The sequence below is a fragment of the Siniperca chuatsi genome, linkage group LG3 (assembly GCF_020085105.1).
Source record: "Siniperca chuatsi isolate FFG_IHB_CAS linkage group LG3, ASM2008510v1, whole genome shotgun sequence".
NCBI classification, from domain to species: domain Eukaryota; kingdom Metazoa; phylum Chordata; class Actinopteri; order Centrarchiformes; family Sinipercidae; genus Siniperca; species Siniperca chuatsi.
In genome coordinates, this window is record NC_058044.1 from 807,785 (window position 1) to 834,634 (window position 26,850).

Consider the following 26,850-nt stretch of genomic DNA (forward strand, 5'->3'; position numbering starts at 1 on the left):
CTCTGTGTGTCAGTTTCATGTAGGAACTATCGGTAGAAAGAAAACAGTTCCTACATGAAACTGCTCACAACAAATCTACTCTTCAAAATCTTTGTTTCAGAGGTTTCCATCCCCAGTTGTATATTCAGTCATTATTATAATGCAGTGTCATTGAAGTGAATGTGTTTTAGCTGCAGTGAAAGGATGTGGAAACCTGACAGCTCACACTTCCTGAAAGTCAGTAGTTTAGAAATGGGAACTAAAATCAGGAACTGATTGCAGAAAAGTAAGAGAAGAGACAAAAGCACACAAGCGTCGATTTATTAAAAGAGGTAAAGAAGTGTTTGAATCACATGGTCCTGCTGTCTTTCAGAGAATGGTGTTCATCATGTTCTGGAGGCTCCTGTGGTAACGACACCTCATTTACACACTTAATGTTGGATTTTACTTGTAGTATATATCCTGTATGTGTGTTTCTGTATGTATACATATTATGTGTCATTTTAATCTATATTTATAGTTTTATATATAGTCATCAGTGTGTGTTTAAAGGATCAGTTTGGATTTATGAAACTGTGTTAACTTAAACTATGTTAGCTTCATCTAAACGCAGGAATGAAGACTGAGAACTTTTATCCTCCATCTCCTAGTGAGAAGTTGTTATTTGACGCTCCACAGCCAGTATGGACAGAAGGAATGACAACTCTTTCAACATACATATGACACAAGTATTTAATATGAAATTGAAAACATTTGAACCTATCCTTTTCAGGTGAAATAACAGCTCACACTTCCTGTGGGAGGAAACAGAGTTGGCAGAGATCTTGAACACACCTTGGAAATGAGACTGTACAGGTATGTATACTTCCTGTTTGGTAAAGTGTAGCGGTGTTCATTGTTCCTCATCTTTGTCCTGCTCGTCGGCTCATAAAGACTTCACAGCTTCAACTCTCTCAGTCTGCAGGAGAATCACCAATCAACAAGACATCAGTCAGAGAACAGACAGCTCCTATTCCTGTGTGAGTGTTAAATACATTTCTGTTTCAGTTGCTAGAGCTATCTATCATCTATCCATCTGGGACATTTAGCCACACACTTTAAATTGCAATAATCCTTTTAACTTCACATTAAAAGAAACCAACTATTAACCAGCTAAATCCTACAGATTCAATAAATGATACATTAGTGGGTCACTGACAGGCGGAGGCAAGGACTTCCCCAAGAATACAACATTTATTAGTAGATTTAAGAAATATGCAAACAAGCACAAAAACTATATAAGCTATTTAAAATAGGCAATAATTTTAATTAAATACATCAACTGATTAAACAAGCAAATAATTAATAAGCGTTGGTTGGTTGTCAGTACCAGGGGGACCAGGCAGGAAAGGCAGCACATTGGGCCTCTCGCAAGATCCACTCGTTCGAACAGATCCATTCTTAAGTGGCTTGTACGAGTGATTTAGGAGAACTTGTTGCATTCATCAATTTTCTCGTATTTTGAATTTTCTCTCAGGCACGAACACAGTTTACAAGTGGTCCAGACTTCACGGGTCCAAAAATTTGTGCCGAACCCAAAAGCACTCGGAATTTTACTTCCCGAACCGGAGTTTTGTTACATCTAGCATAATAAAGATAACGTCGACTGTTTGCCCTTTTGAACTATAATAACTAACGCTCGTTCGTTGCCACGGCTGCTAACGTTAGCATTGCTCATTTGCTATCATCTCCGAGAAGAGTCGGACTTCTGCTCTCTGACCCTTCACCTCCTGAGCAGGGGCATTTGCTCGCTCTGTTTGTTTCACTATCCCTGTGGGGACAGTCATTAACATAATACCTTCCCTAGCCCCTAACCCTAACCTTAACCATCACAACTAAATGCCTAACCATAACCCTGATCCTAACCTTAACCTAATTTTAACCTGAACCCTAAAACCAAGTCTTAACCCTGAAAAAGCCGTCTCTTGGGGACCTCAATTTGTATCCCACACAATTTGTAACACAAGTCCCCACCAGGATATATGAACATGAAACACACACACAGAGCACTGGCCGGGTCTTCTGGGATCCACTCAGGTACGGGTACCGAGTCGGGTCTCGGGTCCTAGGGTGTGGGTGGCCCCGTGAAGGCCTCTAGTCCAGACCTGTTGTAGGAGTCATGTGCAACTAGTCTGCTGTTATCCTATGGAGCCAGGACAGTGACTTTCACATTTGGCACTGAAAACAAAATCGATGAAAAACCTATGGCAATGGCTTTCACGAGTTCACCAGGAACTGTATACGGTATCATTGAGGCGTTATTTATGCTAACTTCAGTTTACAAATGTGCGCTCAATTATCTGCAGTTGGGGCGTTTGCTGAATCTGACGTGGCACACTCATATGAGCCCACCGTACGAAAAAAAGAGAAAGTTGAGATAAGAATACGAAAATGTTCTTGCATTAGGCCCAATGTGTTCTCATCTTGGCTGCTTATAATTGTAACAAACCAACTTAAAAATGCGGTGGAAGGTGTTACAACTGCGTAAAACTATGGTGGTTTGAGACGGACATATGGTAGCTCAGGAGGGATATTGTCACTGCTGGCTACATATAGAATGAAACTGGGCCTTTGTCAAAACAGCAACAATGATTATTAGAAATACAGACAGACAGGCAATAACACAAGTGTTACATAACTGTCCATCAAGTTAACGATACTCTCTGATTTTACTAGGGAACCACAATGACAAAAGTGGTCCTCTTGAACACTCTGGACGACCTTGGAAAAGATGAATTTGAGCGTTTCAAGTGGATCTTGAAACATGAACGCCTGAAAGACTCTTCAACCATCCTAAAGAGCAAGCTGGAGAATGCAAAGACGTGGGACACAGTGGATCTGATGATCCAGACCTACACGCTTTCTGGAGCTGTGGAGGTGACCACGCAGATTTTAGAGAAGATCCAAAGGAATGATCTGGTGCAGAGTTTGTCAGATATCAGCTCGGGACCAAAAGGTCAGTCACAGGAAGAGAAACCATGATACACACGATGTCATAGCAGTCTGAGAAACGCATTTATAACAATTTTCATGAGGAGCAGCTATGTGAGTTTGACATGTGACATAAAAAAAATTGGCTCATTGTTTGATGTCCCAAAGATAAAACCTTAGTTTTACTGTCTAGTTTAGTGTCTGAATTTATGTATATAAGCAATTCATGGTCATATGCTGTAAAATACCACTGGTGCATTTCCATATAATGTGCCCTGGCTGCTCTTCTTGTCAACATGTACACAGTATATACAGTCATTTTAGTCAGAGACACTCACGTGAAGGAATTGACCATTTATAGCAAATGGTAATTTGGTTAAAAAGACTCTGTGCAAAGACCACTGCTATTTAAGGAAGGTCTCAAAGAATCTGAGCAGTGACGAGGATTGTGCTGAAGATTGAATCCCCCTTAATACATTAACATTAAATCTACAATATGAAAAATATAGCACATGAGGAGTTTTGAGAGGTGGAGGAAGCTGCTGCAGCAAACGGCGTTGGCATGAGCATAATCTGCAATTCAATTCAGTTTTATTTATATAGCGCCAGTTCATAACAGAAGTTATCTCATTGCACCTTTCCTATAGAGCAGGTCTAGACCAAACTCTTTATAATATTATTTACAGAGACCCAACAATTCCCATTATGAGCAAGCACTTGGTGACAGCGGCAAGGAAAAACTTCCTTTAAGAGGCAGAAACCTCGAGCAGAACCTCAAGGTTTCTGTATCTCTAACTCAGGGTGGGCGGCCATCTGCCACTGCTGGCAGAGTAACAGTGATGAGTTTCAGGTTATAATGTCGGTGCTGTGCACCTGCATGAATATGACAGATGTTACTGTCCACACAGCTGTGAAGGAGCCAATGATTGGCTCTGACATCCAAGATGTAGCTCAGACAGAGAAACGTGCTGCAGGATACAAACAGTATCCTGATCCAAGGGAAATATTCTAAACTAAATGTACCGAACCTAGGAGCAACAAGCATGTTGCAATTTTATTCAAATGTCGGCACTGTACACCTGCATGAATATGACTGGACATTACTAGCCACACCGCTGTGAATGAGCCAATCATTGTGAAGCATATTAGAAACAGCTGATGCCAATCAACCAATACAAGGGCAACTTCAGTGCACTGCCTGACCTTATTTCTCTCTGTTTCAGGGGATGTCAGTGATGTAGAAACTTCAGAGAACAGAGGACCTTCCTTTCCTCAGGCTGAAGGTGCATTTGCAATAGATTGTAAAAATTTGATTTTTTTGTCATTTGTGTGTAAGATAATTGCCAAAATGTTAATTTTAACCATTTTGAACCTATTTGGGTGTTTGGATCAGCAATTTCACTGAAGGACACAGTAATATTTCAGTAGTGAAATGAGGTTTATTGGATTAACAGAAAATGTGCAATATGCATCAAAACGAAATTAGACAGGTGCATAAATTTGGGCACCCTTGTCATTTTGTTGATTTGAATACCTGTAACTACTTAGCACTGATTAATTGGAACACACAATTGGTTTGGTGAGCTCATTGAGCCTTGAACTTCATAGACAGGTGCATCCAATCATGAGAAAAGGTATTTAAGGTGGCCAATTGAAAGTTGTTGTTCTCTTTGACTCTCCTCTGAAGAGTGGCAACATGGGGGCCTCAAAACAACTCTCAAATGACCTGAAAAAAAAGATTGTTCTACATTATGGTTTAGGGGGAGGCTACAAAAAGTTATCGCAGAAATATAAGCTGTCAGTGTCCACTGTGAGGAACATAGTGAGGAAATGGAGGACCACAGGCACAGTTCTTGTTAAGGCCAGAAGTGGCAGGCCACATAAAATATTGGAGAGGCAAAGGCGAAGGTGTCGTGAGGCGAGCTGTATGGAGGTATGTGGACCCGAAAGCAGATGACGAGGAAGCGGAAGTAGCTGGATGACTACCGTGTTTATTGTTGGGTGGAATGCAGGCAAGAACAGGCAGAGGTGAGCAGACAGGTAATGAGCAGACAAAAGCCAAAATCCAAAAATCCAAAATTCCAAAATCCAAACAAGGTTCACCAGAGAACAAAGAATCCAAGATAAACTCAGTCAAGGGCTTGGCCAGGAACAACACCATGTGTACAACACCAAAACTACCACAGAAGGATGGTGAGAACGGTCAAAAACAGCCCACAGACCACCTCCAAAGACCTACAACATCAACTTGCTGCAGATGGTGTCACTGTGCAACGTTCCAAGAAAAACACTTGCTACCCACAGTAAAATTTGGTGGAGGTTCCATCATGCTGTGGGGTTGTGTGGCCAGTGCCGGTACTGGGAATCTGGTTAAAGTTGAGGGTCGCATGGATTCCACTCAATATCAGCAGATTCTTGAGAATAATGTTGAGGAATCAGTCACAAAGTTGAAGTTACACCGGGGCTGGATATTTCAACAAGACAACGACCCAAAACACTGCTCAAAATCTACTCTGGCCTTTATGCAGAGGAACAAGTACAATGTTCTGGAATGGCCATCCCAGTCCCCAGACCTGAATATCATTGAACATCTGTGGGGTGATTTGAAGCGGGCTGTCCATGCTCGGCAACCATCAAACCTAACTGAACTGGAGATGTTTTGTAAGGAGGAATGGTCCAAAATACATTCATCCAGAATCCAGACACTCATTACATGCTATAGGAAGCGTCTAGAGGCTGTTATTTCTGCTAAAGGAGGCTTTACTAAATATTGATGTGATTTTTCTGTTGGGGTGCCCAAATTTATGCACCTGTCTAATTTCGTTTTGATGCATATTGCACATTTTCTGTTAATCCAATAAATCTCATTTCACTACTGAAATATTACTGTGTCCTTCAGTTATTTGATAGATCGAAATGAAATTGCTGATCCAAACACCCAAATATTTATAAATGAAAATCATGGAAATTGTCAGGGGTTCCTAAACTTTTGCATACAACTGTATAACATAATAAATAACAAATACTATACAATTACTGTACTGCCTCCTAATTCTTTCCCAACCCAGTTTGTTTTGTGTCTAGTTTGGCATGATGGGCTCCTCAGTGTGAGGTTATAAAGGCAGCTCTGTACACCTGCATGGATATAATTGGAAGTTACTAGTCAGCTGGTAGCCAAGCAGCTAAAGAATGGGCCACTGATTGTGAATCAAGCAGTCAAGCATGACTTCAATGCTTCGCTCTGCCCAAACTAACACAGAGACATTACTAACTGTATCAAATATGTTTGGTTGGCCATAAAAACATTTAAGCTGGCTCCATTTCTGTTATTTAAAGAGAAAAGATGTGTTTGTTTTTCTTAGGAAGAAATCCTTTAGTAAAAGAACATTTTTGTACTTGCTACATTTGCTGGACATTGCTAGACAAACCTAATACTTTATATTTTTTATATTTATGTTCAACACAGGCGTCATGGTTCCGGTACCAGAGCCACAACCCATCGCATATTACCAACACATGCTTCAATCAAACCTTCAGGACAAGTTCATGTGTGCACAAGAAGGGTGGATGCAGATGAAGGAGCGTCTGGTTGATATCTACACAGAGCTGTACATCACAGCTGGGGTTGACGTACACATCAACACACAGCATGAGGTCAGGCAGATTGAGGCGGTGGTGAAGCCAATGGAAACAGAGAAACCAATTAAACCCAGTGACATGTTCAAACACCCCTCTGGAGAATACAGACCCATAAGAACAGTGCTGACCAATGGGATCGCAGGAATTGGAAAAACATTTCTTATGCACAAGTTTGTATTGGACTGGGCTGAAGAAAGAAACAACCAAGATGTGCATCTTGTATTCCCCTTCACCTTCCGCCAGCTGAATTTAAGGAAGGGAGAAAAGTTTTGTTTGGCAGAGCTCATTCATAAATGTATCAGGGAGACCAGAGACATCAAGGAAGAAGCTCTTAATCACATCTTTACAACTCTGCAGTCATCAGGAAACACAAACTATGACAAGAGCAAATTCAAACTTCTGTTTGTTTTGGATGGACTGGATGAGAGCCGACTTCAACTGGACTGCTCTACCAATAAAAACCAGGATGCAGACTTTGATGTGACAGAGTCCACCTCAGTGGATGTGCTGCTGACAAACCTCATCAAGAGAAATCTGCTTCCCTCTGCTCGCCTCTGGATAACCACACGACCTGCAGCAGCCAATCAGATCCCTCCTGAGTGTGTTGACATGGTGACAGAGGTCCGAGGGTTCACTGACCCACAGAAGGAGGAGTACTTCAGGAAGAGATTCACAGATGAAGAGCAGGCCAGCAGAATCATCTCCCACATCAAGACATCACGAAGCCTCCACATCATGTGCCACATCCCAGTCTTCTGCTGGATCACTGCTACAGTTCTGGAGGATGTGTTGAAGACCAGAGAGGGAGGAGAGCTGCCCAAGACCCTGACTGAGATGTATGCAGAATTCTTGAGGTTTCAGATAGATCAGACAAAAGAGAAGTATGACCAAAAAAAGTGCATTCAGTACATTAAGTCATTAGCAAAACTAGCTTTCCACCAGTTGGAAAAGGGCAACCTGATCTTCTATGAGGAAGACCTAAAAGAGAGCAGCATTGATGTCAGTGGAGCCTCGGTGTACTCAGGAGTTTTCACAGAGGTCTTTAAAGAGGAACGTGGGAGGAAGAATGATGAAGACAAGATGTTTAGCTTCGTCCATTTGAGTGTTCAGGAGTTTCTGGCTGCTTTGCATGTAGTGAGGGCACTCATTAAGAAAAACAAGAATGTGATGTCTGAGCCAGGGCAAACTTGTGGTGAACATGTGCGAATGGTTTTCAGAAAAACATCTACAACAGAGGTCCACAGGTTTGCTATTGACAAGGCTTTACAGAGTCCAAATGGACACCTGGACTTGTTCCTCCGCTTCCTCCTGGGTCTTTCTCTGCAGCCCAATCAGACTCTCCTACGAGGTCTGCTGAAAAAAAAAAGAAGCTCAGAGACCAATCAGGAAACAGTCGAGTACATCAAGAAGAAGATCAGTGAGAATCTGTCTGCAGAGAGAAACATCAATCTGTTCCACTGTCTGAATGAACTGAATGATCGTTCTCTAGTGGAGCAGATCCAACAGTCCCTGAGTTCAGGAAGTCTCTTCACAGATAAACTGTCTCCTGCTCAGTGGTCAGCTCTGGGCTTCATCTTACTGTCATCAGAAAAAGATCTGGACGTGTTTGACCTGAAGAAATACTCTGCTTCAGAGGAGGCTCTTCTGAGGCTGCTGCCAGTGGTCAAAGCCTCCAACAAAGCTCTGTAAGTGCACAGATAACTGCAGATACTAACTGTATCAGATGTGTAGGATTGTTCTCAACTAATTAAAGAATTAATGAATTGATTAGTTGATCAATTGAAAGGCGCAATGCAAAGACCATGTAGAAATTTTTATTTTTTTTAATATAGTAGAATAGTAATTGTAGTGTTAATATTATGTAGTAGCAGTTGTCGAGCAGGAACACGGGGCCAGCAGGTGGCCCACAACCACAGATCCAGACTCTGCAGCTCCGGAGGCAGAAATGTCTGCTGAAAGCGATAGAAGGAGAGAAGAGAGAAACGAGAAAGCACAGAACTACGGGAGAGAGATGTCAAGCGCAGTGTTCTAGTCAGATAATATGGTATTATGAGATCTTTAAGATACAATGGTGCCAGACCATTAAGACCTTTGTAGGTGAGGAGAAGGATTTTAAATTCTATTCTAAATTTTACAGGGAGCCAGTGCAGAGAAGCTAATATTGGAGAGATATGATCTATTTTCCTAGTTTTTGTCAGTACACGTGCTGCAGCATTCTGGATCAACTGGACAGTCTTAAGGGACTTATTCAGGCAGCCAGATAATAAGGAATTGCAGTAGTCCAGCTTAGAAGTAACAAATGCATGCACAAATTTTTCGGCATCATTTTGAGACAGGATGTGCCTGATTTTTGCAATATTATGTAGGTGAAAAAAGGCAGTCCTTGAAGTTTGTTTCATGTGGGAGTCAAAGGACAAATCCTGATCAAAGATAACTCCGAGGTTCCTTACGGTGCTGCTGGAGGCAGGGGCAATGCCATCTAGAATAACTATATCTTAAGATAATTTGTCTTTGAGGTGTTTGGGACCAAGTACAATAAATGATCAACACCAGATCAGAGTTTAACATCAGAAAGTTGCAGGTCATCCAGGTCTTTATGTCCTTAAGGCATGCGTGAAGTTTAGTTAACTGGTTAGTTTCATCTGACTTGATCGATAGACATAATTGGGTATTATCTGCATAGCAATGAAAGTTTATGGAGTTCTTCCTAATAATACTTTCTAGAGGAAGCATATATAAGGTGAATAGAATCGGTCCAAGCACCGAACCTTGTGGAACTCCGTGACTAACTTTGGCGTGCACGGAGGACTCACTGTTACAAACTGAGATCGATCTGGACTAATAAACCTGTAAAGGCTGAACCATAACTGTCACATGGTGTTGTTGTAATTTTTCCTCAGTCATTTTACTACTTCTCTTTTATTAAAGCAGTGCCTACTGAAATATAAGCTTAAGTCATATCAAATACAGAGAGAAATGTTTTCACATGTGTACTTTACATATATTTTAGGCTGAGTGGCTGTAATCTGTCAGAGAGAAGCTGTGAAGCTCTGTCCTCAGTTCTCAGCTCCAAGTCCTCTAGTCTGAGAGAGCTGGACCTGAGTAACAACGACCTGCAGGATTCAGGTTGGACGCTGCTCTCTGCTGGACTGGAGAGTCCATACTGTACACTGGAGACTCTCAGGTCAGGATTAATAAACCTACAGAGGGTGAACCATAACTATCACATGGTGTTGTCATTTTTCTTCAGTCATTTTACCACTTCTCTTTTATTAACGCACTGCCTACCAAAATATAAGCTTAAGTGATATCAAATACAGAGAGCAATGTTTTCAATTATGTACTGTATATATATTTTAGGGTGAGTTGCTGTAATCTGTCGGAGAGAAGCTGTGACGCTCTGTCCTCAGTTCTCAGCTCCCAGTCCTCTGGTCTGAGAGAGCTGGACCTGAGTAACAACAACCTGCAGGATTCAGGAGCGAAGCTGCTCTCTGCTGGACTGGAGAATCCACACTGTACACTGGAATCTCTCAGGTCAGCATTCAGCTTCTGTTTAACAGATAAAATGTTGCTTGACATACAAGTTAATGTCTCTTAAACAAAGACACCCAACATGTTTAACAGCATAGATTATACTCAAAAACACTGCAGTTCCAATTTTTCAGAAACTTTTTCTGGTAATGATGATAATGTCTTTGCGAAGCCATCATAATTTCATATTTCATAATTTCGACAATTATTAAACCTGCTCTATTCAGTATTTTTATTTTAACAATGGATCAAATGACCATGTAACATGAAAGGTGAAGCTCATAGTGACAAACCCACAGAGAATTATCACATGACTTTGCACTACCTCTCAGCTCTAAGGACCGTTTAAGGATCTTTCAGCTGATTGTTTTGTTTTTATGACCCACAACTTTACTGTTTTATTCAGTCTCACCGCTCTCATCAGCACCTTTTTCAGCTCAGTTTTCATCAAACAAGCTCTGATAAACCCACTGTAAACTGCAGCAAACACCAGTCAGACACTAGCTGATGAAGAAAGTGGAACTTCCATCTGCTTAAGAGCCAGATATTTTTCTCAAGAGTTGGTGGAGACTTAGCCCCTTTTTTAACCTCAGCACTCTGTATGATACTCTGTGATTCGGTCACATGGCGTTCCCAGTACAGCTGGCTGCATCTTAAAAGACATTTGTGATCTCACAGATGTCTGCGGTCTACCCGCAATGATAAAGACATTTTTGCCTGGGGCTAAACCAACTGTCGTTTTTTGTAATTCTTTTGACTTTTCAAGAGCGTGAACAAAAACTAAATAAACAAAATTGACATCATATGAACATGAAGACCTTTCAAGCATGAAAGAAGTACATACATAACAATGGGGGACCAAGGATTACATTGGAATGTGTTTCTGATGCACATTTTGTCATATAATGCACAATCTAAGGACCCAAATGCAGAACACAGGAACGTGGAGAACTGGATAGTTGTAGTGACAGTTTTTATTATAATACGACAGGTTGATAAGTGCTCTTTCAGAGCGGGCGAATCCGGTGTAGCCAGTAGTGATGTTAGTAGTCACAGTCCTTGGAGAACTGACTGGACTCAGAGGATGGAGACGGTGAGTGTAGGTTCTGGCTTGGCTCGTGTAGCGTGTTTGGCAAAACCAGTAAAGCAGCTTACTTGTGTGGTGAGGCAGACAGGACAGGAAAGGCAGCTGGCTCGTGTGGTGAGTCGGGCAGGGCAGGAAGGGCAGCTGTTGATTTTATCTAATATAGTTTCGTTAAAAATCTGGTCCTCTTAGCAGGGTTGAGAACTTGATTCATGTTTGGGGTAATTCATTTCACCATATTCTAATATTAAGATAAAGGATTTTGTCTGGTAGTGTAGCGTAATCGTGCTACCGAGAGTTCGTCTTGGCCCTGAGATACCACGCTGACACCAGTGTTGCAGTGTAGGTTCTTTATTTTTGGTCGTTCTTGCTTTCTTTTCTGGCTCTTCTTCCATCCGCTCTCCAACCGCCTCTCCCCACAGTCCAGCATGCTACTGTATTTAAGGAGAGAATAATTAGTTCACTGGGTTCAGCTGCGCCAATTATCTCTCCTTGATGCTGCTCACCTGAGCAACTCCCCCACCTCTCCCTCTGCAGCTTAAAGCTAACCATACCCACCTCCACATACCCCCACCGCCCGACTTAGGCCGGGTAGCCATCCGGCCCAACCTACTCCCCCCCCCCCATGGGAACGGGAGAGGAAGTCGGCCACGGCCATCTGCGCCCCCGGCCTATGGATCACTTTGAACTTAAAAGGCTGGAGGGCCAGATACCACCGTGTGATCCGGGCGTTGGCATCCTTCATGCGGTGGAGCCACTGGAGGGGGCATGGTCCGAACAGAGGGTGAATGGGCACCCAAGCAGGTAATACCGCAGGGCCTCGACCGCCCACCGGATGGCCAGGCACTCTTTTTCGATTGTACTGTACCTGGCCTCCCGCTCTGACAGCTTCCGGCTGATGTATACGACCGGGCGGTCAACACCCTGCACCTGCTGGGACAAACGGCCCCCACTCCCTGTTCGACGCATCAGTCTGCAGAACAAAAGGGAGAGAAAAGTCAGGTGTGTGGAGGAGAGGCTCCCCACAGAGGGCTTGCTTTACCCTCTCGAACGCCAGTTGGCACCGCTCCGTCCACTGGACCGGATCTGAGGCACCTTTCCAGGTGAGATCGGTCAAAGGACTGGTCAGCTCTGCGAAGTTGGGAATGAATCGCCGGTAATAGCCGGCCAGCCCCAGGAACTGCCTCACCTCTTTTTTTGACTTAGGCTTTGGGCAGGCGGCAATTGCAGCCGTCTTGTCTACCTGGGGGCGCACCTGCCCTCCGCCCAAGTGGTACCCCAGATACCGTACCTCCCTCCGTCCAACCGCACAATTCTTCGGGTTGGCGGTGAGACTGGCCTGCCTCAATGTCCCGAGCACCGCAGCCACCCGCCGCACATGCTCCGCCCAGCTGTCACTGTGGATGATAACATCATCTAGGTAGGCGGCTGCATATGCAGCATGCGGACGCAGTACTCTGTCCATGAGGCGTTGGAAGGTGGCCGGCGCCCTGAACAACCCGAACGGAAGTGTGGTAAATTGGTACAACCCATACGGAGTAGAGAAAGCCGTCTTTTCCTTAGACTCTGGAGACAAGGGAATCTGCCAGTAGCCCTTGGTCAAGTCCAGCGTCGTGAAAAAACGAGCGGTGCCCAACCGATCCAGGAGCTCTTCGACCCGAGGCATTGGATAGACATCAAATCGTGACACTTCATTTACTTTGCGGTAGTCCACACAGAACCGTATGGTCCCATCCTTCTTGCCTACAAGAACGATGGGGCTACACCAGGCACTGTTGGACTCTTCTATTACCCCCATCTTCAGCATGGCCTTTAATTCTTCCTGCACCATTTTCCATTTGTGCTCAGGCAACCGGTAGGGCCGTGAACGCACCGTCACTCCCGGGTGAGTCTCAATGTGGTGCTCTATGAAGTTGGTGCGACCCGGAAGGGGGGAGAACACGTCGGCAAAACGCCCTTGCAACTCGGCAACGTCTGTTCTCTGGGACAGTGTGAGATGGTTTTCAAAAGGGAGCGAGGCGGCACTGGTCGATTTTGAAACCTCAGGCCCGAACTCATCTCTCTCACCCACCGTCGTCACCAGAGCAACAGGCTCCGCCTCTCTCCATACTTTTAGGAGGTTGAGGTGATAGATCTGCGTTGCCCCTCCCCAATCCGACCGCACCACCTCATAGTCCACGTCGCCCACACGCCGTGTGACCACAAAGGGTCCTTGCCACCTGGCGAGTAATTTGGAGCTGGACGAAGGAGTAATACAAGCACTTTATCTCCCGCGTGAATTGTCTTAATCTAGCCCCTCTGTTGTACAGGCGTTGTTGACGCTCCTGAGCCTGGAGCAAATTCTCCCGTGACAACTGCCCTAACGTGTGGAGTTTTGCTCTCAGGTCCAGGACGTGCTGAACTTCGTTTTTACTGGGGCTTGGACCCTCCTCCCAGTTTTCTCTAACTAGGTCCAGGACCCCGTGGGTTTCTGCCAAACAGCAGCTCAAAGGGAGAAAATCCCGTGGAGGCCTGGGGCACCTCCCCTGCACTGCGAACAACAGAGGATCTAGCCACCTATCCCAATTGTGCTCATCCTCGTGCACAAATTTACAGATCATGGACTTCAAAGTTTTGTTCAGACGCTCAACGAGCCCGTCCGTCTGAGGGTGGTATACACTGGTTCGAATCGACTTGATGCCCAATAATCTGTAAAGTTCTCTCAGTGTGCGTGACATGAATGAGGTGCCCTGGTCAGTCAGGATCTCTTTCGGGATCCCGACTCGGGAGATGACCTAAAACAGTGCCTGCGCCACACTCTTTGCCGAGATTGTGCGCAATGGCACTGCTTCGGGATATCGAGTTGCATAGTCCACTAACACTAGCACAAAGCGATATCCACGTGCACTCCGGTAAAATGGCCCAATGAGGTCCATACCTAGGCGTTCAAATGGGACCTCTATCAATGGTAATGGGTGCAAAGGCGCTCTCGGGATGGCTGGTTGATTAACCATCTGACATTCGGGACAAGACGCACACCAACGGCGAACGTCTCCCCAAATCCCAGGCCAATAGAATCGGGCCATTATCCGGTCTAGTGTTTTATTACACCCCATATGCCCGGCCATTGGGTTGTAATGAGCCGCCTGGAAAACTGTTTCCCGACGGCTTTTTGGTACCAACAATTGCGTTAATTCTTCCCCTGTCTGAGTGTCACGACTCACTCTGTACAGTCTGTCCCTGATCACTGAAAACTGTGGATATGACTGGGCTGCGTCAGGGCGCACCACATGACCATCAATTCTTGTCACTTGGTCGAAGGCAAAGCGTAGAGTGTCGTCACGAGACTGCTCCAGTGGAAAATCTTCCGTGGAGGGTAACACAGGAGCCTGTGGCGTCTCCTGTGGAGGCGCCGCCGGTTCCTCCTCCCCATCTGCAGCATCAGACAACCTCGCGTCACCACTAAGCACAGCACACACATCCCATGTCCCTGACGGTCGTGAACGCACCCCACACAGTGCCTCACTAGCCTATCAAACCCAAGCCAATCTGTACCCAAAATCAGGGGTGCGTCAGCGGGAATAACCGCTGCCTTAACACTAAACTTTCTCCCTTGATGTCTAATTTCCACCGGCACTACAGGGTATCTGTGAATATCCCCATGTATACACTTAATATCCACCCAGCAAGCCTCCACCAAAGCCCTGGGTCGAACCAGGTTCTGGTGAATAATGGACTGTGTACAGCCCGAATCCACCATTGCCCGGTGTATACCCCTTGGATTCTTACCGGGACACAGTATGTCGCCCCTGGGCCGGGGGAGGGTGTTGGAGAGCCGGCAACCCGAATCACTTGTCCGACCTCCATGAGTGGGCAGTCACGTCGGCAGTGTCTGGGCCGCCCACACCTCCAGCACTCCTGCCCCAGCGTTCGAGGAGCCCCCTGCAGGTCATGAGCCGCAACTGTAGCAGCTGGACCCTGGGAGAGAGAGGGAGAAGAGAGAGGGTTAGCGCGTGGCATGGGGCTGGGACGTGCAGGTGGCCCATGCGGCGGCCCCATGCCCCTTTTCCGCGGTGCTGGTGTTGGTCGGGCAGCCTCCAGGGGGCGGTCCTGTGATGTCTGGCTTCGGGGGTGTACAGCCAGGTAATCCTCTGCCAGCGTGACCGCCGCCGTCAGATCCATGGGGTGGTGGCACTTCACCCACTCAGCCACCCCGGCAGGGAGTCCCTCCGCGAATTGCTCCCCAATAATCGTGTCCCAGCCGCCCCTCCTCCGAGGATTCCCCTGGCTGCAGCCACCTCGTCGCTGCATCTCTCAGTTGCTGTGCATAGACGAACGGGCGATCCGCGGGCCCCAGCCTCATGCTCCGGAACCGGCGGCGGTGATCTTCGCTGGAGAATCCCAGCCGATCTAGCACGGCCCTCCTCACGTCCGGGAAGCTCCGCCGCACGGCGGCCGGGAATCCGAGCGCCGCTGTCTGCGCTTCCCCGGACAGCAGTGGCAGCAGCCGCACAGACCACTCTGTCGCCGGCAATCCACATGCCACTGCCGTCGCCTCGAACATTTCCAGGAACGACTGGGGGTCATCCGCCGCCGACATCTTGTGGAGGGTGATGCCGGAGAGGGCGAGTGGTGGGGATGGCGGTAGTGAGGCCCCCGGCTGGGACACCAGGCTTGCCAGCAGCTGGGTCTGCTTATCCGCCTGATCCTGCATCCTTTCCAGCTGTTGTCTATTCACCGCTGCCTGCTCCTGGTGCATCGCCACAATTTCACCCAGCATCTGGGCCAGCATTGCCACCGGCTGCATTTGCTGCGGATCCGTCATAGTACTCTCAGAGCCAAGTTACGTTGGGCGCCAATTGTAGCGTAATCGTGCTACAGAGAGTTCGTCTTGGCCCTGAGACACCACGCTGACACCAGTGTTGCAGTGTAGGTTCTTTATTTTTGGTCGTTCTTGCTTTCTTTTCTGGCTCTTCTTCCATCCGCTCTCCAACCGCCTCTCCCCACAGTCCAGCATGCTACTGTATTTAAGGAGAGAATAATTAGTTCACTGGGTTCAGCTGCGCCAATTATCTCTCCTTGATGCTGCTCACCTGAGCAACTCCCCCACCTCTCCCTCTGCAGCTTAAAGCTAACCATAAGCCTCTCATAAGCCACCTTCTAGTGGTGGAATGAAAATCCTTTGCCCGTCTTCCATACCTCCTAGTGGGTCCAACTATTGGGTCCATTAGCTTGATATTTATCCATCCAGTCGATTATATTAAAGGTATAATATGTAACTTTTCCACATTAAAATGTATAAAAATGACTAGACCTATGTTATTTATGTGGTTGAGTTGTGTACTTATAATATCCCAAATGTTTGCAACAATTTTCAAACCCAGAGAGATTTGTAATTTTAATCAAGGTAACGGTCACCTGTTTCTGGCATCATACCCCATTTGCAAATGCGTCATATATATTATATTTATATTTTAACCAGATGAAGGATTTTAGTCATCGGACATGTGGATCTTAAGTTATCAGAGAAACAAGCTGAACAAACGTTAGCGGCAGCTCGGCTCATAGCCCCTCCAGGACGTCCTGTGTCCACAGAAGAGCATCGGAGGAACACTGATTGACACTGACTGATCCTTCGGGATCTCCAAGTCAATTCCGCTTGCCCTCAACTTGTGTGCAGCCTCCTGAGTGTTTTTGTAGCTCAGTGTACTGGTGATCCAATGGATGCAGATTCTTGTGATGGGAGTTTGAAAGCGGACTCCTTTTTCTTTTAGCCTTTTAATTCAGTTTTTCTTGCAGCTTGTTTTGTTTTGAGAAGGAGCAAAAGGGCATCTTTAGTCACTGTGCTGCTGACTTTCAATTCAGCTATGCGTGCCTCAGCTAAATTGATAGCATAGTCTTGAGCTTGTAGGGTTGTTGTGGTCTCTGTTGGCTTCAGGCTAATATCTTGTTTTAGTGCATTTAAATCTTCTCTTATGTCTCTTCTAAGATCGACTTGAAAATCCAAGAAGGCCTTATGCATGTTGTGTTTAACTTCCCGCATGTCCTTTGCGATTGATGTTAATTCCCTGAGTAACTCACCTGCCTGGTTTTTCTCTTTATTGTCTGGTAGCAACTTGCCGCCATTTTCTTTGTCTTCAGAGCTGTTGACCTTGAGTTGTTGAAGTGTTTGTTCCCTGGTTTTGATAGAGCCTTGTATGCTCTTTGTGATCTCACCCATCTCATTCTTATCAAACACAGTCACTGAGTTATCAATACTTGGAGTAAAAGGTAGTTTTAGAACTGACTGGAGCGGAGCTTGTAGCTATGCTTAAATTCCCTACCGCGGCCACACCGGAAGTCCGAAGCCAACTTTTAAATCCAATATTTCCACAGACCTCTGCCACTCCATTTTGCTGCTCTTCTCTGATGTGCTAGCTTTGGCAGAAGTAGGCAATTGTTTGCTAAAACATTTGCAACATCAATATGTCAGTGTTGTGTTTTACAGCTTGTTCCAAAATAAATAAATTCAGATTTAAGTCAAAATACTTTGTTGACGACGGGTTCTGGTGTCATTTGACTGTATAGTAACAATGAATTTCAAAGCAGTGGACTGATAAGAAAATTTAACATTTAGATAATTTTAATTCATTTAATCATTAATAATTAATCCCCACTGACAAAGAAATAATAGATGAAAATAAATAAAATATCATTTTATGTGTGTGTGTGTGTGTGTGTGTGTGTGTCTCCAGGCTGTCAGGCTGTCTGATCACAGAGGAAGGCTGTACTTCTCTGGCCTCAGCTCTGAGATCCAACCCCTCCTATCTGAGAGAGCTGGACCTGAGCTACAATCATCCAGGAGACTCAGGAGTGAAGCTGCTGTCTGCTGGACTGGAGGATCCACGCTGGAGACTGGACACTCTCAGGTATGAACAGACAGCAAGAGCTAACACACTGTTTCTTGGTGACACTGACAAGCTGAGGACTGTTGGTTCACAGTCTGAACCAGCAGCACTGCTGATAACAGTGAAGACAGTAAGTGATGTGCTGAGAGTCCCTGTCCCATCTGAGACTGACCTCCTAACTAATATCAGACCAGGATCTGGTGTTGATCATTTATTGACACCTACAACAAACATTCTTTTTGACAAATAGTCAAGTGTTTATAAACCATGATACAAACTTATCAAGAGGGTCAAAGATCATCCTTGACCTTGGAAACATCAGTTGACAAAACAATCTCCAGCTCAAGATCCATTTAGTAGCAACGTATCTGTGGACCCTTAAAAAGTTTTATTTTGGATTATGAAAGGTCTTAAATTTTGAGATGATGCCTGGACTCATGAGAAATCACACTGATCCACATGTTTTATGTTACGTATTTAAATACAAAATTAGTTGTTCTTTGTTCATGACCGAGTGCCGCTTTTTTCTCATCTTTTTGTACGTTTGGCCCTGGTCTCCCCAGACTGCCACCTGTTCTCATGATTTTCCCTGGAGGTAAAAGGATTCAGGAAGCAAACAAATCACATTGATGGGGCTAAACTAAAGACAGACTCAGGGGTCTTTGCATGCTAACTAACTCCTTTTAACCACAACCACACCCAACAGAGAGAAACTTACAAAGCTCCCTCTGCACATGCTGTCGTGTTCTGGCCACGTGGGTTCATGCTTGTGCACGCAAGACATACGAGGCAGAACAAAGAAACATACACACATTCTTTTGCTTGATGCCATCTTAGATCCAAGCAGCCATCTTGGACGCACACCTGCACACACACACACACACACACACACACACACACACACACACACACATCCCTGTGTTCTGTAGTTTAGTATATTTAGAGTTAGACTTCACATTGTGTGTTTTTGCTTTGTTTATCTGTTAAAAAAATGCTTGTGTATAATTATTCTAATTTCTTTAATGTTTCACAAGAGTGAGTAATTTGCCAACCTCTTCTATGTTGAACTCCAAATCCTTCAACCTACTAGTTATTGGTGGTAATTCTGGTTATAGTTATTAATTAAATTATTAATCAGAGTTCCAAATTGATCGTTTAGTGTATTTTATGAGACTCAGTCAATTAATTGGCTATCATTTCTCTTCTCGAGTGGTGCCCCTGAGGACTTTATTCATTAAAGTTATTTATTATTATCTTTGATAATTCTGATAATTAATAGTTATAATTAATTGATCGCACCTACACAAGTGAGTGCCCCCCCTTTAACCATTGTGAATCCCAACACAGTATACTCTTATATAGATAAACCGGCAAGAAATTCGCTGCTTGAAAACTCTGTACATAGACATGTACACTGTGATGTTTACAATATTGAAACTGTTATCACTGACAGAAAAAGCACAGAAACAGTCCAAGACAAGGTCTAGTTTAATTACTGTACCACTGAAAAATCACAGCCCAGCCAAAAAGTTTGGACATGATCAAAAGGTAAACATGGCTCTGTTCCATCCGAGCACTTTTGTTGTAAATGATCTTATCACTGAACATCAGCTAGATTTTATTTTTCTGAGAGAAACATGGCTCGGTACAGATGGAGCCTCTCTCTTAAATGAAGGTGCCCCTCCAAATTATAGTTTTATCCACTCCATACGTGAGGGGAAGAGAGGAGGAGGACTGGCTACTATTGTCTCAGAAATTTTTACAGATCTTTAATCTGCTTCCTGATCCGATGCTCTTGCTGGATACATATGCATAATTGCTGCACAGAGTATCTTTCCAGATGTAGATGGAATCAGTGAAGAATATGAGGTTGTTCTTCTTCCTTCCTTCTTTTTGTCTTGCGTAGTCAGTGAAGAAGACCTCTGGGTTTTCACGCAGTGTCTCCTTGTGTTTCTCCGTAGCTGTTCCACTCTTACATTCTCTCTCTCTCCAACATGGCAGCGGTGGATGGTCGCCCCCCTCTAAGTCTGGTTCTGCTCAAGGTTTCTGCCTCTTAAAGGAAGTTTTTTCCTTGCCACTGTCACCAAGTGCTTGCTCATGGTGGAAATGTTTGGGTCTCTGTAAATAATAAAGTGTACGGTCTAGACCTGCTCTATAGGAAAAGTGCAATGAGGTGACTTCTGTTATGAATTGGCGCTATATAAATAAAGTCTGTAGTCTCTAGTCTGTAGTGTCCCATCTCACTCCCACAAAAATACAGCTGATTCCTGATAAAAAAAAAATCAGAAAATAGCGTTTATTCATATTAGAACTGATATATATACATAATAAAACCAAAAAAAAAACCTTCGTCCTTCACCCTCCGCGGGTGGTCTCATTCTTCGAGCTCGGGTCCTCTACCAGAGGCCTGGGAGCTTGACAGTTCTGCGCAGTATCTTTGCTGTTCCTAGTACTGCACTTTTCTGGACCGAGATGTCTGGTGTTCTTCCAGGGATCTGCTGTAGCCACTCCTCCAGTTTGGGGGTCACTGCCCCGAGTGCTCTGATGACCACGGGCACCACTGTTGCCTTCACCTTCCAGGCCTTCTCCAGCTCTTCTCTGAGCCCTTGGTATTTCTCTAGTTTCTCATGTTCCTTTCTCCTGATGTTGCCATCACTTGGTATTGCCACGTCAACCACAACAGCTTTCCTCTGCTGTTTGTCCACCACTACGATGTCTGGTTGGTTCGCCATTACCATTCTGTCAGTCTGAATCTGGAAGTCCCACAGGATCTTGGCTTGGTCGTTCTCGACCACCTTTGGAGGTGTTTCCCACTTTGACCTTGGGGTTTCCAGTCCATACTCTGTGCAGATGTTCCTGTACACTATGCCAGCCACTTGGTTATGGTGCTCCATGTATGCTTTTCCTGCCAGCATCTGGGCCTTGTTCTTTCCATTGAGCTGTCTTCTTAGGACTTGCCTTACTCGTTGGAGGTATTTGGCAGTTGCTGTTTTCCATGTTACCTCTTCGAGGTTGCCATTTGCCTGTGGTATTCCAAGGTACTTGTAACCATCCTCATTGTATGCTATTGTTCCTTCTGGGAGTGAGACCCCTTCTGTGTGGACTACCTTCCCTCTCTTTGTCACCATTCGACTGCACGTCTCAAGCCCGAATGACATCCCAATGTCAGAGCTGTAGATCCTGGTGGTGTGGATCAGTGAGTCTTTGGAGGTGTTTCCCACTTTGACCTTGGGGTTTCCAGTCCATACTCAGTGCAGATGTTCCTGTACACTATGCCAGCTACTTGGTTATGGCGCTCCATGTATGCTTTTCCTGCCAGCATCTTACACCCTGCAGTTATGTGCTGGATTGTCTCAGGGGCCTCTTTGCACAGCCTACACCTTGGGTCTTGTCTGGTGTGGTAGATCTGGGCCTCTATTGCTCTGGTGCTCAGGGCCTGCTCCTGTGCAGCCATGATGAGTGCCTCTGTGCTGTCCTTCAATCCAGCCCGCTCTAGCCATTGGTAGGACTTCTTGATATCAGCCACTTCAGTTATGTTCCGGTGGTACATCCCGTGTAGGGGTTTGTCCTCCCATGATGGTCCCTCCTCCAGCACGTCTTCCTCTGTTCCCCATTGCCTGAGACATTCCCTGAGCACATGGTGAGGAGCTTACGCGTTCTAACGTCTGTGGTCTGTATCTCTTCCTTTGGCCACCTTATTATTCCCGCAGGGTATCTGATCACTGGCAGGGCGTAGCTGTTTATTGCCTGGGCCTTGTTCTTGCCATTGAGCTGACTTCTTAGGACTTGCCTTACTCGTTGGAGGTATTTGGCCGTTGCTGTCTTTCTTGTTACCTCTTCGAGGTTGCCATTTGCCTGTGGTATTCCAAGGTACTTGTAACCATCCTCAATGTCTGCTATTGTTCCTTCTGGGAGTGAGACCCCTTCTGTGTGGACTACCTTCCCACTCTTTGTCACCATTCGACTGCACTTCTCAACCCTGAATGACATCCCAATGTCAGAGCTGTAGATCCTGGTGGTGTGGATCAGTGAGTCGATGTCCCGCTCGCTCTTAGCGTATAGCTTGATGTCATCCATGTAGAGGAGGTGACTGATGGTGGCCCCGTTCCTGAGTCGGTATCCATAGCCAGTCTTGTTGATTATTTGGCTGAGGGGGTTCAGACCTATGCAGAACAGCAGTGGGGACAGAGCATCTCTTTGGTATATGCCACATTTGATGGATACTTGTGCAAGCGGCTTGCCATTGGCCTCAAGGGTGGTTTTCCACAGCTTCATCGAGTTTGCAATGAAGTCTCTTAGAGTCCTGTTGATGTTGTACATCTCTAAGCATTCAGTGATCCATGTGTGCGGCGCCAACTGACAGAGGCTGAGAGAGGTGCAATGAGATATATATATACAAACTGAATGAGAAATAATAAAATTAACTCCCGTCCCACGGGAATCCCGAAAACATGTCAGCCTCCATTCTGTACGCACATCTATTTCCTGTCTGTTGATGAGGAAGCTTCTGAAGGTTCATCCTGTCTCTGTTTCTTCCTCCAGGGTGGAACATGGTGGAGAGCAGAGGCTGAAACCTGGTCTGAGGAAGTGTAAGTGTGTGTTCACTTTGATTCATGAAAACAAGGCAGCACATGTTAAAGTAGTTTAAATCAAAAGCTTGTGTATCTGCATTCAATTCTCAGTTTGAAAGAAGTTCCAAAAGATGAGTCACTCTGAAGTTTTGATCCAATTAACAGTCAGTCTGTTAATAAAGCAAGAAATAAGCCCATCAGCTGTGTTAGATGATAAACTGCTGCTGTATTGTGTCTTGTTCTCTCCATCAGATGCCTGTGAACTCACACTGGACACAAACACAGTACACAGAAACCTCAAACTGTCTGACGACAATAGGAAGGTGACAGTAGTGACAGAGAAGCAGCCATATCCTGATCATACAGAGAGGTTTGTCAGCTGGCCTCAGCTGCTGTGTAGAAATGGTCTGACTGGTCGCTGTTACTGGGAGGTCGAGTGGAGAGGAGAAGTTTTTATATCAGTGAGTTACAGAGGAATCAGAAGGAGTGGAAACAGTGTTGACTGCAGGTTTGGAGGAAATAATCAGTCCTGGAGTCTGAGGTGCTCTGATGACGGTGGTTACTCTGTCTGGCACAGAAACAGAAAAACAGTCCTCTCCTCCTCCTCCTCCTCCTCCTCCTCCTCCTCCGTCTCTAACAGAGTAGCAGTGTATGTGGACTGTCCTGCTGGCACTCTGTTAAAGCAATTTCCTCCCCCAATTTCCGGTTTTGGGGGGGGGTTAGGAAAAATTTAAAGCCCTCCTTGAACAAATTTTATTTTTTTGGGTTTAAAAAACTTTAAATTTTTTGCCTGCCCCCAAAGGGGAATTTTTGGGGAAAGGGTAAAAGGCTTTAGAGTGAAAGGGTTACTTTTTTCTAAAAAAGGGAGGGAAAATGTAAAGAAATTTTATTTCCCTTTATTCAATTTCTCCTTTTTGGAAGAGGGTCCAAAAAAATTTTTAAAAAAAATTTTTTAAAATTAATGGTTTAAAAAACAAAAATTTGTTGGGTTTGGAAATGCCTTTATTGTTCTTTCCCTTCTTTTAATTTTTAAAAACCTGGAAAAAAAAAGCCCAGAACCCCATTTAAAAAAGGGTTGAATTGTCGAAAAACAAATTTTTTTGAAAAAAAATTTTTAAAATTTTCCAAATTGGTTAATTCCCAAAGGTTTTCTGGGGCGTTTGGGAAAAAAAAAAAGGGTTTTCCAAGGAACCCAGGGATTTTTTACCCCGTGGGAACCACCTTTGGGCCCTTTTGCCAAAAGGGTTTTTTTTCCAAATAAAAAAAACTTTTCCCCCCCCAAAATTTTTCAAAAAGGGTTAAAGGGTTCCCTAAATTTCCCTTTAAATTTTTCAAATTGTAATTTTTTAAAACCCCATTTAAATTTTTTGTTTGGTTTCCCTTTCTAAAAAAGGGTTTTGAAATTTTGTTTCCCTTTAGGGGAAGAAAGTTCCCTTTTAAAAAATTTTCTTTTTTTTTCTGCAAAAAGGGAATTTTTTGTTTCCCCATTTTTAAAATTAAAAATGGGTTTTTTAAGTGTTGTGGAAAGGAAAAAAATTTCAAAGGGAAAATTTGTTCTTTTTACAATAAATTTTGGGAGGGTTTTACCCTTTCCCCTTTTTTTTTGGGTTTTAAAAAAAATGGGGTTTTTTTTTTAAAAAATTTTTTGGGGGTTTTATTTTTTTTAAAACCCTTTTTTTCCCCGAAAATTCATAAAAAAATTTTTCCAATTTAAAACCGGGGACACCCCAAAAAAAAAAAAAACAAACCCCCCTAAACCAAAATTTCCAGAAAATTAGTTTTGGTTAAAAAGGGAAAATTTTGGGGGATTTAATTAGACCAAGGGGTTATTTTTTTTAAAAAAATTTTTGACAAAAGTAATGTTAAAAAAGAACCAAATTTAAAGGAACTCTAAAAAATTTTGCAAAAATTTATTCTTTTTAAATTTCCAATTTTTAAAAATTTTTTAAATTTAAAACTTTTTGGGCCCTATGGAAATCTGTTTAAGGGCTTAAACCTTTAGTTCTTTGCCTGGGCATCCCGGTTTTTTCCCCCCATTTGGTTCCCCCGCCCCCACCCTTTTCGGGCCCGGGGTTTAAAAAAGGAAACCCAAAACCCATTGGGCCCTAAAAGGCAACTTTCCCCAAAAACACTTTTTGGGTTTTTTTTTTAAACAAACCCTTTAATTTTCGATGTCGGGTCCGGGTTTCTTTTTGTTTTGATTTTAAAGGGTTTTTTGGGGGTTCCCTTTAAACGTTTCTTTTTTATTTTTTTGAGAAAAATTTTTTTCCAAATTTCCCGGGGAAAAAGTTTTTTAAATTGCGGAAAAAAAAGGATTTTTAAATGGTAGGATTTTGGGAAAGAAAACTTTTAATAGAAATTTAAAAAAATTTTTTTAAAAAAAAAATAAAGATTTTGGTTTGGGGGAAAAACCCCCTTATTTTTAAAGGGAAAAATTTTGAAACGGCCGGTTTTTTGGAGTTTTTCTTCCCTTTTTTGGGGGTTTTAAACACCCCCCTTTTTGGTAAACGGGGAAAAATTTTTGGGGGTTTTTTGGAAAGGGAAATTTAAATATTTCATTTTTCTTTTGAAAATTTTAAAATTTATCCCCAATTTTTTAAAAAGAAGGTTTTTAAAAAAAAAACCCAAGGGGGCCCCTTATTTGTTCCAAATCAGGAAATTTTGGAAACTTTTACCCAAAAAAGGGTTTAAAGAAAAAACCGAGGAAAACCAAAAATTTTTTTCCAAAATTTTTTGCCAGGGTTTTTTCCCGGGGGGTTTTTAAAATTTAAAGGGAATTTAAAAAAATTCGGGGGAAAACCCATTCCAAAAGGCAGGGGGTTTCCCGGGAACAAAAAAAAAGGCTTTTTTCTTCCTTTTTAAAAAGGGGAGTTTTTCCCTCCTTGTCCTTTCCGGTTTTTAAAATTAGTTCCCTTTTCCCCTTTTCCCAAAATAAATTTTCCGGGTTTTTGGGGAAAGTTTTGTGTGTTTTCATTTTTTCCCCCTGGGAAACAAAATCCCTTTTTTTTTAAAAATTTTTAAATGCAAACCCCTTTTTTTTAAAATTTCCCTTTTTAAAAGTAACCATTTCCAAAAGAAATTGGGCCCCTTGAAGCACCCGGCTCCCCTTTCCCCTTTTTTTTTTTTTCAAAAACCCCCCAAAATTTTTAAAAAATTTTTAATTTTCCAACTATTTTTTTTAAATCTTTTTTTTTTTTCCAAAAGGGGAAAACCCCCCAAAAAACAAACCATAAAAAAATTTTAATTTTAAAAAAATTTGTTTTGCATTATTTTTTAAAAAAAATTTTTTTTTCCAAAAAAGTTTAAAGGGAAAAATCAGGTTTAAAAATTTTTGGGCCCTTTTTTAAAACCTTTTTCCCGAAAAAAAGAAAACCCCTATTTGCCCCGGGACTTTAAAAACCCTTTTCCCCACAGGAATTTGTTGCTTGGGGCCCCGGGCTTTCCGGGGTCGGGGGGAAATTTTCCAAACCCATCCCAGAAAAGGATTCGCCTTTTCCCTTCCCTTTTTGGGGGTTTCCCTTCCCCCCAAAGGAAAACCCTTCCCCCTTCCCCCCCCCCAAATGCCCAAAAACCCTTCCCTTTCCTTTCCTTTTTCCGAACCTCCCTTTAAAAACTAAAAAACCCTTCCTTTTTTGAAAAATTTTCCAAATCCCTTTGTTTTAGAAAACCCCCCAAAAACATCTTTTTTCCAAATTTAATAAATTTTTGTGCATGGGTTTTCCCCCTTTTTTTGGGGCCCGGTTGAATTTAACCCAAACCTTTGGGAAAGGGGCACACCAGTTTTTGGTAATTTTTTCCCCCGTTTTCCTTTAAAAGGGAAAACCCAAAATTTTAAAAAAGCCCATTTCCAATTAAGTTTTTTCTTTTTAATTGTTTTTTTAAAAAATTTTTAAAAAATTTTTTAAAAAAAAACCCCACTTTTTAAAATTTTTAAAAAAATTTTTTTTTTAGGTGGGTTTTTTTTTGGAGACCCCAAAAGGGGGGAAGAAAAATTTTAAAAATTTAAAATTTTAAATTGAAAAATACCTTCCTTTAAAGGTTTTCCCGCTAACCCCCGGGCCCCAAACCTGGAAGGGGTTTAAACGGCACCTTTTTTTGGGTTACGGGCCCTTTTTAAAACCTTTTTTCCTTTTCCCTGGCCCAAGACTTACACCCACCCTGTAAAACCCTTTCCCAAACCGGGGGAAAAATCTTTTTTTTTCTTTTTGGG

At 43.6% G+C, this 26,850-nt stretch overlaps 1 protein-coding gene across 4 annotated transcripts in view; it reads left to right on the top strand.

Annotated features, from left to right (window-relative positions):
- Window positions 1-229: 229 nt before the first annotated feature.
- LOC122873032 (NACHT, LRR and PYD domains-containing protein 3-like) overlaps window positions 230-26,850 on the top strand; it is a 41,018-nt gene continuing 14,397 nt past the window's right edge. The window contains exons 1-10 of one of the 4 annotated variants that reach the window (XM_044189301.1): window positions 230-387; window positions 752-834; window positions 944-998; window positions 2,695-2,974; window positions 4,173-4,232; window positions 6,416-8,273; window positions 9,599-9,772; window positions 9,949-10,122; window positions 17,917-18,090; window positions 22,612-22,658. In XM_044189301.1, the coding sequence (XP_044045236.1) occupies window positions 821-834; window positions 944-998; window positions 2,695-2,974; window positions 4,173-4,232; window positions 6,416-8,273; window positions 9,599-9,772; window positions 9,949-10,122; window positions 17,917-18,090; window positions 22,612-22,658 (2,836 nt within the window). In that variant the 5' untranslated portion in view covers window positions 230-387; window positions 752-820. The remainder of the gene's footprint in view (window positions 388-751; window positions 835-943; window positions 999-2,694; window positions 2,975-4,172; window positions 4,233-6,415; window positions 8,274-9,598; window positions 9,773-9,948; window positions 10,123-17,916; window positions 18,091-22,611; window positions 22,659-26,850) is intronic. The other 3 variants (XM_044189300.1, XM_044189303.1, XM_044189302.1) reach the window with 3 other exon arrangements.